Source organism: Nestor notabilis, unplaced genomic scaffold, assembly GCF_000696875.1.
Source record: "Nestor notabilis isolate BGI_N333 unplaced genomic scaffold, ASM69687v1 scaffold8265, whole genome shotgun sequence".
Lineage (NCBI taxonomy): Eukaryota > Metazoa > Chordata > Aves > Psittaciformes > Psittacidae > Nestor > Nestor notabilis.
The window spans coordinates 29,646-43,318 of record NW_009928797.1 but is presented as its reverse complement, the minus strand read 5'-3'; the positions used below and the strand labels follow the sequence as shown (position 1 = coordinate 43,318).

The 13,673-nt window shown below is 39.4% G+C and overlaps 1 protein-coding gene across 1 annotated transcript; it reads right to left on the bottom strand.

Moving 5' to 3' along the window:
• Positions 1–225: 225 nt before the first annotated feature.
• Positions 226–13,400, bottom strand: RRAS2 (related RAS viral (r-ras) oncogene homolog 2). Its single transcript, XM_010014673.1, has 5 exons — positions 13,259–13,400; positions 12,437–12,539; positions 10,021–10,129; positions 2,147–2,265; positions 226–1,672 (listed from the first exon to the last, which is right to left on the bottom strand). Exons 1-5 carry the CDS (start codon positions 13,398–13,400, stop codon positions 1,585–1,587), a joined length of 561 nt encoding a protein of 186 aa, XP_010012975.1. The 3' UTR covers positions 226–1,584.
• Between the last annotated feature and the right edge of the window lie 273 nt (positions 13,401–13,673).

Genomic DNA, 13,673 nt, shown 5'->3' with positions numbered 1-13,673 from the left:
GGACCACTGACTATGTACTCCAAGTCAAAACAAACATCAGCTTTTATCATCTGTCATGATTTAAATTGAAGTAGGCTTTCTTTACTTCCAAGCTTGAAGAAAGGTTGTGCAGATGTGCATATATATCTCCTAAGCAGGTGCCATCACGCCCTTCTTCCCCCCACCCCAAAAAAATTCATGTTTTGGAGAAGAGTCAGAAAGAGGCAGTGTGCTTACCCCCTTATAATGGTTAGATCATCTTTAATTCTAGCACCTGAAGTTATACAAGGGTCTGCTTAATAATCAAGTTTCAGAGAACTGTTGGACACATTCAGTAAGGTGACAACTGTGCAATACCACTCAGTATTTCAATATCAGGGACCATACTCTTGAATTGTTTAAACACAATCCACAGAACTCAAAATTAAACAACCATCCACAGTTTAACTAAACAATCAGTTAAAAGTCTTACAGTTTAATAATTCACATAATAGTCTTTAGTAGGGGATACTGAAATTCATTAAAACACAACACTAGATTTTACTCTATGGGTGTGTTGGGCAGGCACATAATTTGGCCATTCTTGGGTATAACCGAAGAGTAAGGAGAAGTTTACCACAGTTTGGCAAATCCCACATTTTGTCAGTTAAAAGTGAACTGTGAGAATTAAATACTCATCTTTACATATACACAAGTTATGCTGTGAAAGCATATTTGCTTACAAACATATAAAAATACTTGTTAACTAGTTTGATAAGAAAATAATGTATAAAAGTATATAGCAAAAACATTTAATCATCTCTGACAATGGAAAGATCAAATTCATTTTTATATCACATGAAACAAAAACAGCTACAATTTTAGTTTTCCTTAATCCCTTACCCAAAAATACAAAGGAAGACACAATTTGTTTCCAAACAAATGATGTGAAATTTCTTAATAAGCTGAAATGCCTCAATCCAGAATGAGCTCAGGTATTTGGCCATATCCTAATAGTAGTAGTAATCATCCTGTAGCTGTTCTGGATTCATAAAATAAATACAGTAGACTGTTTTGGCCACTGAAATAAAACTGCAGCATAAGTGAGAGATGAAAATTTTTGCTGACAATGAAATTCAGTGTAGGTTTCTTAAGGCTAGCTGAATACTCAAGTCTAATTTAACTGTGGGCAAAAAAAGCCAATCCACCCCTTTTTTAAAAAGTATTCTCTATACTTCAATATAGGTCTTTGTAATAGCTAATGAAATGTCAGAAGTAAAAATAAATTAATTCACAAGAGACAACTTATGCGTGACTTCAACACCTTGTCCTACACGGTTTTGTTTCATCTCCTTTGCGAATAAAACTCCACAAGGTGCAAGCTCTTAAGGGAGAGGAGGAAGGAACTGTGGTATTAAAGAAGCAGCCTTAGTGTTTTGCTTTGAAGTCTGCCCCAGGATGACCGAGTCTTCTTCAAGAACTATTCTGCCAGCTTCTTGGACTAAGGCTATTCTGGTGACCACTTTTAGGACATGCACATGTAAGGCTAGACCAATACCAGAAGTGATGTAAAATGATGGACAATAAAAAATAATCTGGCAGTTGACAGCTTGGTTCTTGGGATTCTCAGAAAATAACACAATGGCAGCCTTTCTTGTCTTTTTCTTTCCGTGTTGGCTCTGGTGAAGGAGGACACTCTTGTTCTTGAAACTTCCTGAAATAGATATTTCAAGTTAAATCCAGAGAATCATTTTCAGTTAAATAAGAATAAATATTGTATTTAAAGTTATGGGGTTTATACTGTTATGGAGGATGGACTTTCTTTTGACACTCAAACTGTTGATTGAATCACAGCTTTTTGAGATTTGCTTTTTTTTCCCCCCCCCAAACAAGAAACACCATTTTTTACAGAAGACTAATCTCAAATTTAGTTTATCAGGCTTACAAACTGGGTGATCAATAAAATCTGAGAGATTAAGGTGAAGAAAATACCTTTCAAATACATACTACATTCACATAAACATTTTCCCTAACACACAGGAACACTTTCTAATAGAGAGCATTGATCAAAGTTCACAGGAAACAGCAGGCAGAATTTTCTCAGTGATTTCCCACTACATTTCAAAACATTAGCTGTAGCTATCCATTAATGTATGGACATCAATTACCTGGTCTCAAGTTAGCATACCTTATAACTCTGACAAGTTCATGAAAAGCTTGGTCTACATTCAGTCTGATTTTTGCTGAGGCTTCCATGTATGTTACTTTGAGTTGCCGTGCTAGCTGCTGACCTTCCTCTTGCGTCACCTGTAACAGACACCATTCATTAAATGCAAGGCTTCTGCATATACATGTCAAGGATTTGTTTCCCTCAAGCAATAATGTTCATTTGGACACAGAATAGCTTCCACACTGCCCACATAATGTAACTGGGAAGCAAATCCATGTGATACCACTTTTCAAATGCAAGCAAAGACTTCTTTTAAGTTTCTGCAACAGGCAAAGACCATCCCTCCAACGAATTTCCCTCACTGCAGCTGCCTCATCTTCACTCCAGTTCTGCATAAAAAAGACCAAGTTTTTCTTCACAGGCAGGCAAAAGCCCTTCAAAGCAAGTTCTCCGCTCAACGTCTGCTGGATTACGAACAGAACTGCAAATACTATTGCTAAACTCTCAATGTCTCCCTGTCCCAGCTAAATCTAGACACCAAAAAAACCCCAGAAAAAAAAAAGATGGCTATTAAATATTTTATATTTAAAAATCTACTTATGACACAGCAAAATAATAATACAGCCAGTCTTAAATGTAGCTTAAATTACAAAAGATCTGAAAAATCCATTAAGCTTTCAGGTTATCTGGAGATACTGAAGAAACCCTGTCTACCTTCTGACTCCTTAGGACAGAGAAAAGGGACATGAAGAGGAAACAGAGCATCATAGAGTTGGTATAAAATTTAAAGTGATGAAGCAGAAGGCAGGAAGCTAGTGGACCATTATAGAAAGGAGAAATAAGCTGGTCACAGGGCAAAACCAAAGGTGATCACTGTGTATTTTTGGATGAAGTAGAAAGCAGCAAGGTCAGAAAGCAGAAGGCTACCATGAGCAGTGCAAGGCATGTGAAGCTTTAACGGGAAGGTCACTGACAGGGCCAGAGAGGAAAGGGCAGCTTTCAGTGAGGAAAGGAAACACAACAGATCTTGCCAAGACAATGGTTAGTGGAAGAAATGTCAAAGATTACACTGCTTTCACAGAACAATGTTAAAGCAGCACGTAGAGGACTGCTACGATGAGGAAAAAGAAAATCCAAAAAGAAGGTTTATTTTTAATTAAGTTTCGAAAAGGCACTCAGATATTCCCTTAGATTAAGAAGCTACACAGAAAGAGATGGGAACAGGAAAGCACAGAAGTACTTATTAACTTGTAAAATACTTTCCTAACGGTTACACACATGGTTTGAGAGCCTTCATGCACAGTAACTCAAAATCTTTGATTCCTCTGTCCTTAGTACCCCCAGTGGCATTACATTCATCCATTTACTGCTGAATTGAGGACTGCTCCCACTAACCCCTCATGAAGCTCAATAAAGAGATCTCAACTGGAGTAACTCAGGATGCATCTGCTGATCTCAAACACAGAAAACTCTACATTTATTTCAGTGTTATTACCATCAGCTGAAGCCAAAAAATATCCTCAAAACCAACCCAACACCAAGATCAACTACTGGAGCTTCATTTTTAACTGCAGGGCACAACGTGAGAAGGACTGGGATCCTTCAGTCCTCCATGGCTGCCTGAATACAGAATTACACTCAAGATTTTTGCTCCACTAACTAGAACAAACCCACTTCCACCTTCCTCTTTAGCCCCAGATGTTGAAGTATCCTTATTCCAAAGCTTACAAAGGCTGCACTTTGAGAAATGTTCATAGGTACTTTCTGGCACATCAACAACATTGAAGAATCTCCTGAAGTTTGCCTTAGGACTTCCAGAACCTTCTTTACATCTCTGCCTCACCAGAAAAAGTAAGTTAAAGTACAGATATGGCAGTTTTTGCAAAACTAACTGCCTTTACTTTTCTTCATCCCTGCATAGTCTTCTCTAGCCTCAGAAAGTGAGAGGCTAAAGTCTAATAAAAATAAATAATTGGGAAGGAATGCATAAGCCTGAGGAGAAACTGAATCCAGTTTTTAAACATACATGGTTACTACTTTCTTCATTACTCTATCTAAAGCACATTAGAAGTCAAACTAACACTGTAATAACGTCAAGCTAGACTTCCACAATATTCTGCATTTAAAATATTATAGATGCAAATTAAAGTCCTTATTGCATTTACTAGACTATCTGTAGTTGCTTAATTCCAAAATATTCTTTTTTGTCTGTCTTACAAGTATATTTTCAAGTAGCTTATGATCAATTTTAGTGACCTTAACAAAGTCAGTTCAGAGAAAATGCTTGATTTTGGGCACAATACAGAAATATTTGCAGTGCCCAAGCTGTAAATTAGAGGTCAGAACATACCAGTCCCATTTTCAAGTCTGAGGGAAATGCAGTAAGTACAAACATACAAAAATATGAATTTACAGCTTTTTACTCTCCCTTCTTGAGTATGACAACTCTGTATCATGACAGGCTTTTCACTAAGTGTGATGCAAGAGCTTATTAAATATAACCAGAAAAAAAAACCAACCCAGAAACTAAATGCTTTTTCTTCAAAGAACACTGTATTTTATTTTGACAGAAGTATAGAACTACAGATTTTCTGGTAGTAACTGTGTGTGTGCATGTTTGTGTTGCTTCTGCAGGGAATCTCTCTTTAGCTTTGCTAAACTTAAGGCTGAATATGAATGGGAATCATGAAGCTTATCCTTTTGTTACAGGATATTTTACTGTGGTTTTTGGGATATCATTCATTCATGCTGTTCAGACATTTGGTAGAAGTTTCTTAACTTAAACACCATTACAGAAGATTTAAGTCAGCAAGTCAAACATGGAAAAGCTTATTTCCCAACTCCCCAGGCTCACAGTCTTTTTGCTGAAAGAGTTACCATTTGAGTATCTATGCAAAAATCCTGTGAACGTATCTCACATGGCCCTCCCTGTTCATTATTGTAGCTGAGAACTGCCAGGAGTATATACATTTGTGAAGTTTCTATTCTTTCCTCCACCTAAAGCAACTCTACAAGGCTACCTAACCTAACATTGCATCTGTATTTTGCCTGGACACTTACACAAGACACTTAGACAGGCCCTGTTGTACTTGTGTCAGCAGGTGACAGTGTGTGTTTCCCCAAGTTTGAGAGGAATCCATTTCTATCTCCTTGTGGTCACCCTGCAGTGCTCTCTGCTCAGAAACATTGCCTGTTCCTGCCAAGAGCTCCATGGCTCCTGAAGAATGCATATGTCATCCCACCCACAAGTGCTGCTTGTTCATGCTTACTGTGGTTCACCATAATGCTTTCGTAGGGGTAGTCCACTATTCACCAATTCTATTTTGTCCATATTCTCATACAAAAGGTCACTTTGGTACACAAAAACTGTGGTTATGACACATATTCAGGCTGACTTGCTATATTCAAATACTGCATCAGATGCCCGATTGCTAATTATCCATAAAGCTCAAAATCAGGCAAGCCAGGGGAAGACCTGAAGGTACAACCATCTGTAAGAACAGAAGCATCGCTGTATATGGCCATAAAAAATGTCACCTCAAGAAGTTAATGTCACACTGCCATACAAGTTCACAGTCATTAAGAGACAGCCAAAACAAAATGTTAGTGAATTTGGGTAGGCAACCACCCAGGTCCCTGAACCCATCCACCTCCTGGAATAAGCCAGCTCAGGCCAACCTATTTGTGAAGCTGTGAGTCTGCAAAGACAACTTTAACTGCTTGCTTGCTAGCATCTAGGCTGATGCTGATCAAAGTGAAAGCAAGAGGCTGCTTGCCTGGGATCATTAGCTTTGCTCATCATCTGTCCATGCATAAACTGAAGTGACACTGACCTCTCTTTAAAACCTTGCTTTAAAGGTATCTAGCAGCACAGATGATCTTAGCACTAGGTCACTGTTCTAGTTTCGTCATGATGCAAAAGCAAAAACTGGCATTTAATGAAACCCAAGCACTTTCCTGTTGCAACCTGGATTTTCCTTGAAACCCTGCCATCTGGGGAATGATCAGACTTGACCTACTTTAAACTAGCAGTTATCTACTAAGAGTCATACATATCCTGCACTGACAAGTCTACTCCTCCGTCAGCAGTGGTTATTATTAAAACATCTGGTGCTCTACTGAATTGTGTTAGTGTAGAAACATCCAGTGTTGTTCGAGTTGTACAGAACTGACCCATTTAAGAGAAAGATAACTATGCAGCACTTACTTTAAGGAAAGAGCCATGAGAGATGTGACTGATCAGGCTATCTGGAAACACTGGTAACTTTATTCCTTATCATACAAGAACATTTTAAAGATTAATGCTTGCTCATCCTCATTTTTCTTTGTCAACCTAACCTGTGGATATTGAGGACTTTGCCTCCCATACCACAAAGGAAACTAAATTACAAGTCTGCTTAACTCCCATTTATCTATAGAGGTATTACTGTAGGAAATCACTATGTCAAACTTCCTCTTTCACCTCTCCCCAAAACACCTGTGAGTCGACCTGCAGTCTATTACAGCCACCACTGTTTTGTACCAAACTACACCTTTGGTATGCCCCAACATTTCATCAAGATCGTACTATTGTCTGTGCTCTTGGGCTGTACAGCCTATTTCATTTCCTGAGGAACAGTTGCCACCACACAAGGATTAGTAGTTACACATTTGCTCCCAAATGTATGGTATCACAACAATAGTACTCTGCACTGCCCTCAGCTACAGAACAGTTACTTGCATAAAGGTGTGGTCAGACCCTTGAGACACCCAAAACTTTTATACATGTTTAACTCTGGCTCCCGGAAGATTTGTGTGTTAATTCTGATGAGTGTTTTTTGTTGATCAAAGCACACACTAAATTACTTTAACTTAGCGTTAGTCTCTCAGACGTAGCATGTGTTCTCTATTATTTCACTGGTTTGCCTCCTGTCTTTTAGGTACAAGTAGTTTTGCTCTAAAAACTCATACCCAACTTCCTCAATTTCTAAAACTGCTACTTAAGTTCTGAAGCTGAAAAACGTATGTTTGTGATTAAACAAGACAGTAAGATGACTTCTTGTAGTACTGCCAGGTAAGAAAAAGGACCGCAGTGCAACACGAGCCTGGCTGACCATGTTTTCCATGTAATCTGACTGAGGCCTGGCATATCACCAGACCGAAGATGCAAAATGCACTTCTCACAGTGAGTCTGGGACACCTCAAGCTTCCCATTTGCCCCAGCACTCCTAGGCAAGGTGAGGGAGTACTCTTGCCTTAGCCCCCAGGCCTCCCATTGCAGCTGCATGTGCAGCAAGCCTGCAGCCAGAGCAGGATAACCTTGCTTGTCAGGCTGAAGTTCTCCCGTACTTGGGGAGACATGGTGGCAGGACTAGTTTTCAGCCAAGATCCGCAAGCTGGTCCAGCTCACTGAGAAGTCAGTCATGTGATGGAGCAGAAACAACCCCACCGATGAAGCAGAAACTCTGGCTGCATCTAACACCCAGCTGATAACATCTAACTGCTTGCTGCTGCTGCCAAAAGGCGAGATCTCACTTTCTATCCCCCACCCCAACTCCTCCCTGCTCTGCTCCAAGCCACAGTCCCACCCCTTCCCATGTTTCCAGTGCTGGCACTCAAATCTTTGCAGGCAGATTTAACTCACACAGGTCCCAGAACACCATTCCAGCTGCCTGGTTTTTTCCCATCCAGAGATGATTCAACTCACGAAGTGCTTCAAGTGAGGGCCAGGGCCAGAAAAGAAAAGAGCAAAACGTGCAGTCAAGAGAGAGGGGAGCCTCTCCCTTCTGGGGACCAGTTAGGTCAGCTCAGCATCCTTAAACCATTCCTTCGGACTGACTTAAGGCCAACTGAATCACACCACGTGGTGGGAAAGGGGCAGGGAAGAGTTACAAAGACCTAAGTTGCTGTTTAAGCAAACACAGAACTGCTTTTTCAGCTACAACTGTCTAAGCCTCAACTTCTGACGGAAGCCACAAATCCGACAATTTGAATGCAAATTGTGTGAGTGATAGCACCAAAAGTTATGCTTGTCAGCATCTATTCAATTAAGGCAATTAATAGGCATAAAAAGCAAAAGGAGCTTTTGGGGACATAGGCTTTTATTTGTGTTCAGATATAAGAAGCAAAACTGCAAATTTAAGCAATCTGAAAACAGCTGCTTTGAGCTTGAATGTGTGCCAGCCCATCATCATCCGAAAAAGCAGCTAGGAATCAGGTACAGAAGGACTAGCAGAAGAGGTGACAGGTATCTCTTTCCTCCTTTAAGGGAGAAACAGATGTGGTGTAATAACATTAGGAGGGTGGAGGACAGAGAACAAAGTTCATAACGATTTCTAGAAATGGGTCTACAGGATTGCCAACTACATTTGCAGGTATCCTCCAAACACTGGAGCTGACAGCAATGACGCTATTTCCCTCCCAAAGCACCTGCATGTTTGTCCTTCAGCAACTACCGTTTGCAGAACAGTTCAGTTTCACCTACATGGTTTCCATGCCAATATTTGTGCATAAGATGAAGTACAGTAAGTTCCAGGACCTGCAAGGTTAAACGCAGGAATTTTGATTGGGGCATGATGGTCACTGAAGAGTGAAAGAGTCTCACTTCTGTATCAGGGATAGGCTGAGAGTTCTGTGCCTGTGTGAGTACAGGAAGTTACCCCTGATGAGTTTGCGAGCTACTTCTGTAGAACTTCTTTCTATACAGTATCTTTCAGCATTGGTGTTGATTTTATCATGATCTTTCCAACCAGGTTCTAGAGTAAAAAGGCTGTGACAATCAAGGAAGCATACTCAACAGGAACATTTTTGTACTGAAGGTTTCATGTACTATTCACAAAATTCATTGAATAACAATGTACTAACTCACTAAACTCTTCAATGTTATTTGTTTTGAGCCTAATTTTTTTCTTGTTCCAGACACTGTTTTTTGACAGAGAAAAGAACAAAACCTACATAAGCACTTGTGGACAGAAATTAAGTCATGCCCTGGTACATGAATCTGGGAATGTCTTATTGTTTAAAGCTGTGTTTTCCTTGTGACAGTCTTAAAATAATTACAGCTATCTTTGTTAGTGATATTTAGCCTACTCTCAGACAAAAACCAATCATGTGTTTGTACCAAGCTTTGAAGAGTCATCTTACTGACTCAGGAGAAAATACTAAACTTCTGAAGTAAGTGGCTGAAAAAGAATACAAGTTTGACGCCTTGCCTGCTGATGTAGTAAGATTATTTTCATTTCAGCTCAAATCTGTTTAATTCATGAAAAATCAAGAGTAAGTAGGGAAAACAAATTTAAATCCCCTTTTTAAAATCATTCTAAACTAAATCTTTTAAGATCTCTTTACAACTAGAGGTGAGGCTGAAAGTCTACTTGTTTCAAATATTTAATCTTAAGGTACTTAAACACAAAAGTAATTATGTTGCTGTACTTCAAACTTTAAAAGCATTAAGTCAGTTATACAGAAGACGAGTGGCCAAATAGAAACCAGCAAACAGCTACTCATTTATACATAACGGGTGAAGAGTAAAAGCAACAGCACTGAGGTCTCAGGATCGTTAGAGCTAGTGCTGGAATGCACTCTGCTTGGCACAGCATACTATGGTGAGTAACAAAGCAGAGGAATTAAGACACGTTCATGCCTGAGTAATCAAGTCATGACAGAAAGCTCTCAATCTGTATGTGAATACATTTGGTCTCAACATAACCCCACTGAGTCAGGCAGAAGATGTGCTGTATGTGGAATGCCACCATGCTTCTAAGTTCTTCAAGTACAGAAACTGAATGTAGTTGTGTTTCTTGCATTGGAACTATGACATGATTTTTCATTGTTTCTTCATCCCAAAAATTGAGTGGGAACAAAACTAAAATTTCTAGAAGAAGGTGAGCAGTAACTAATAGCAAGTGAATTACCTGTCTTTGGTGGTCCAGATCTGCTTTATTACCAACTAGAATCATAGGAAACTCATCACGATCTTTCACTCTAAGAATCTGTCGCTGAAATTTATAGATTTCTTCAAAACTGTAAAAGAACAAAAGTAGACCATCAGTGGACGAATTCATAGATTCTCAGGTTTTGTAGAAGCTCAGAAATAATGAGTCACCTATTTGAAATTGCCCTGCCATGCCACACAAGCACAGACAGCTGCAGGCGCTCCACCAAGAGTTCACTGTCACAGCATGACCAGTTAGAGAATCATCTAATGCTCAAGCTAAAAACAAAACCCTGAAGTTAGCAGTGTGCTATGCACTGGGCTTAGGTGGGGCAATGTGCTACAGAGAATCAAGCGACCACAGTCCATTCTACGAATACTGACTTGAGCTAGAATATCCAAACTACAGTCTAGAGACCCTGATAATCAGCATTTCAGCTGGCAACCTCCACAGCTACTTCTAGGAATCTTGGGGGAAGCTATTAAAGCTGGACAATTTTATTTCTTGAAGAACAGAAAAATGGCAGGGCTAAGTGATCAGAGTGCTTTCCAGTTACAAACCGAGTTATACCAGGTACTGATGCTGTTCAAGCAGTAAGGAATTTTCCAGCAGTACTTAAGGGAAAGTGAGCAAAGCAGAAAGCTTCTACGAAGAGTGTACATTAAACAAGTTAATTCTGGCCTAAACAAGGATTTTTGGAGTGTGTGCGGGGAAATAAATAAATAATTGCTTTCAAGTAAACACTGTTAAAGCTACATCACTACATAAGGAGCTTCGTCACAGATACTTGCAGACAATCACATATCCTTTGGAGCACAGACCTCCCAAGCACTGTATTTAATTCCAGGCATACAGTCTGAAGCCATTTACACTTAGATTGCAAGCTAAAATTTAAAAGCAAGATGATAAATCAGTAAGAAAACTGCATTACAAAAAAAAAAAAAAATAAAAAATTATGCAGTCAGTCATGACAATGCCAATCCACACGATCCATATACTGCAATCATGAAAAGAAAGGTGAATTAGAAGGAAGGTATGCCACTATAAGCATAGTTGCAACTCCATTCAGATATGCTGGTTTAATACTCTGCTCAGAAGTCTGTAGCAACTAGATAGCGTTGAAAGTTACCAAGTCCTCTAGGTTTCTTCTTGCTTCAGAATTTCTTTCCATCACACAAGCAGGACAGACACTGCTAGCAGATACTTCATTGACAGGCAAGGGAAGTCTTGAATCAAATGGATATCAAAACAAAAATAAAAATTCTGCTTTTCAGAAGTCTTTGAAGGATTTCAGAGAGGAGAACAATATGCAGGTTTAATGTGTCAAGACCTGCTTAAAATCAAGGCAGACCTTTAGCCAGAAGAGCAAACAAAAACTTAGGATTTTTAGACAAACCAAGGAGTTTACATGATGACTTCAAAAAAACTACAGTCTTCTCCAGCAAAAATATTTATGCTAACACAAGTGCTCAGTATGTCTGAAATCCACAGACCCAGTCTCTTCTGGACAGTAAGTCAAGACGAATTTATACATGTAGCAGCATTAAGTGTAAGATACTGACTCAATGGAAACACACTCATGCTCCATAGAATATTTATCATAATTCTCATTATAGAGCTGTTCATAAGATCAGAAGTAACTTATTAGAGCCTCGATTCAATCTGTAAGTGGGAAATGTGGAGGGATATCACAGACATTTTCTTTGTCATTTTGTTGCTCTCCTGTTGTAACTTGAACAAGTGGAAGGACAGATCCCTGAGCACTTCTTTATTACTACGTATCTGATAAGCTCAATGGAGGATGATCACAACCAAAACATTAAGTGATTGTCTCTATATACATGGCAGTTTCCTACTCTTACAATGATCAGGAGCTTCCTGACCAATCTCTGTGAGCTTCTAAAAAGATATGCTTTAGCTCAACTCTGCAATCAAACAGTTATGCAGCTTCTGGTCAATTCATGGGAGTAAGAGTGAGCACTGCCTGCAAAAGAGTGCAGAGACATACCCTGAACAGGATAACCTGTTCAGAAATCCAGAGCCAGCCACTTGACACTGACGAGCACATGGCAAGGGAATATTTCTAAGAACTGATCAGACATCTAGTTTAAATTCCTGTCACTTCCAGGAAACTAGAATTCTGGACTGTAATGAAGTGCTTGAATAGAATGGCTTTTTTTATTTCTGTGTACGCTTTCAAGTCATCTATTCCAAGAGACAGATACTTTCAATAAGTAACTGGTTTAAAATGGATTTTCATCAGTGCTGAGTTTCACACCGCAGAATCTGAAAGTGAACATATACTTAATATTCCTGTTTGAGATCATTTCAATAAAGGATAAGCAGCAATTTCAGATTAACTACAACTTGTTTAATAACTTGACATCAAGCTTACCTTCCTCTATCAGTGACTGAGAAAACAAGCAGAAAACCTTCCCCCGTCCTCATGTACTGTTCACGCATGGCTCCAAATTCTTCTTGTCCCGCTGTATCCAGAACTGAACACAAGCAAAACACTGATTACTACAGTTCATGTTCTTAGAGTACAGACTAAGAAAAAAAATCCTTCCTAACAGGATGTTGTTAGAGCCTCTCCTGTACATCGTAACTAAGCAGAAATCACCTTTCACAGATTCTATTAGATATTTCATAAGATTCCCAACAAGTTCTTGGAAACAACTCAAGACCTATCAAACAAACTGAACAACAAAGTTTGGTGGACTTTGGCTAATTCACAACCAGCTAAAACAGCTGGAAAACGCTTAGAGAGACTTGGGTGGGGTGCTGATTTGTCCTTAAAGAAATCACTGGCAAGGAAGAACTGAAACTTTTAAAGCAAAGCATTTATATTGTACTTGAAAGAGGCAGCACGCAACAGCCAAGTGATGCGCTTTTCACTCCACCACTTCACCCCGGTAACTGCCAGGAGTCACATAAATTCTCCTAATTTTGTAGACACTATGGCTTTGGGAATAATTCTTCCAAAAAAAGTCCTATTTATTTTAAAGATAGACACACATACTTAAGGCATAAGCACTTCACATCCAGGGTATCTTATTAATAAAACAAAGGTAGGTAGCTGTTACCAGCCGTACACTTACATAAACCCCACATGCTGCACAGTTATTTACCTGCATTACATTTTATGCACACAGAGGTAAACACAGGCACCAACAGCTACAGGCTGTCAGCACCATGCTTTAGGCAGGCTACTTACTGTCCAAGCGCGCGGCTCTCTCATCTATCACACATTGCTTGGTGTAGGAGTCTTCAATCGTTGGATCATAATCCGTAACAAAATAGGACTGCAGAAAACAAAATAAGTTTGCATGTAAGACAAGCAAAACCAGGACACTCATCGAGTACGATGCTAAAACTGTATGCTTGGCAGCTTAGGGAAGATGAGCAGGTTTTACCTGTGTACAACTGTTTGCCACTTTACCCAAAAAGACAGTTCACAGCTTTCATATTCCTAGCAAATGCTCTTAAACTGTAGAAATCACTAGCAGAGCCACTGAACTTACAGGATTCCCACAGAATTTCTAGTGACTTCTGGTAACTCCTAGAACTTTCAGTTTCTAGTGGCTTTTTAGGTCTCTAGTAACTGCTAAGTTTCTCTGAACTTCCAATAA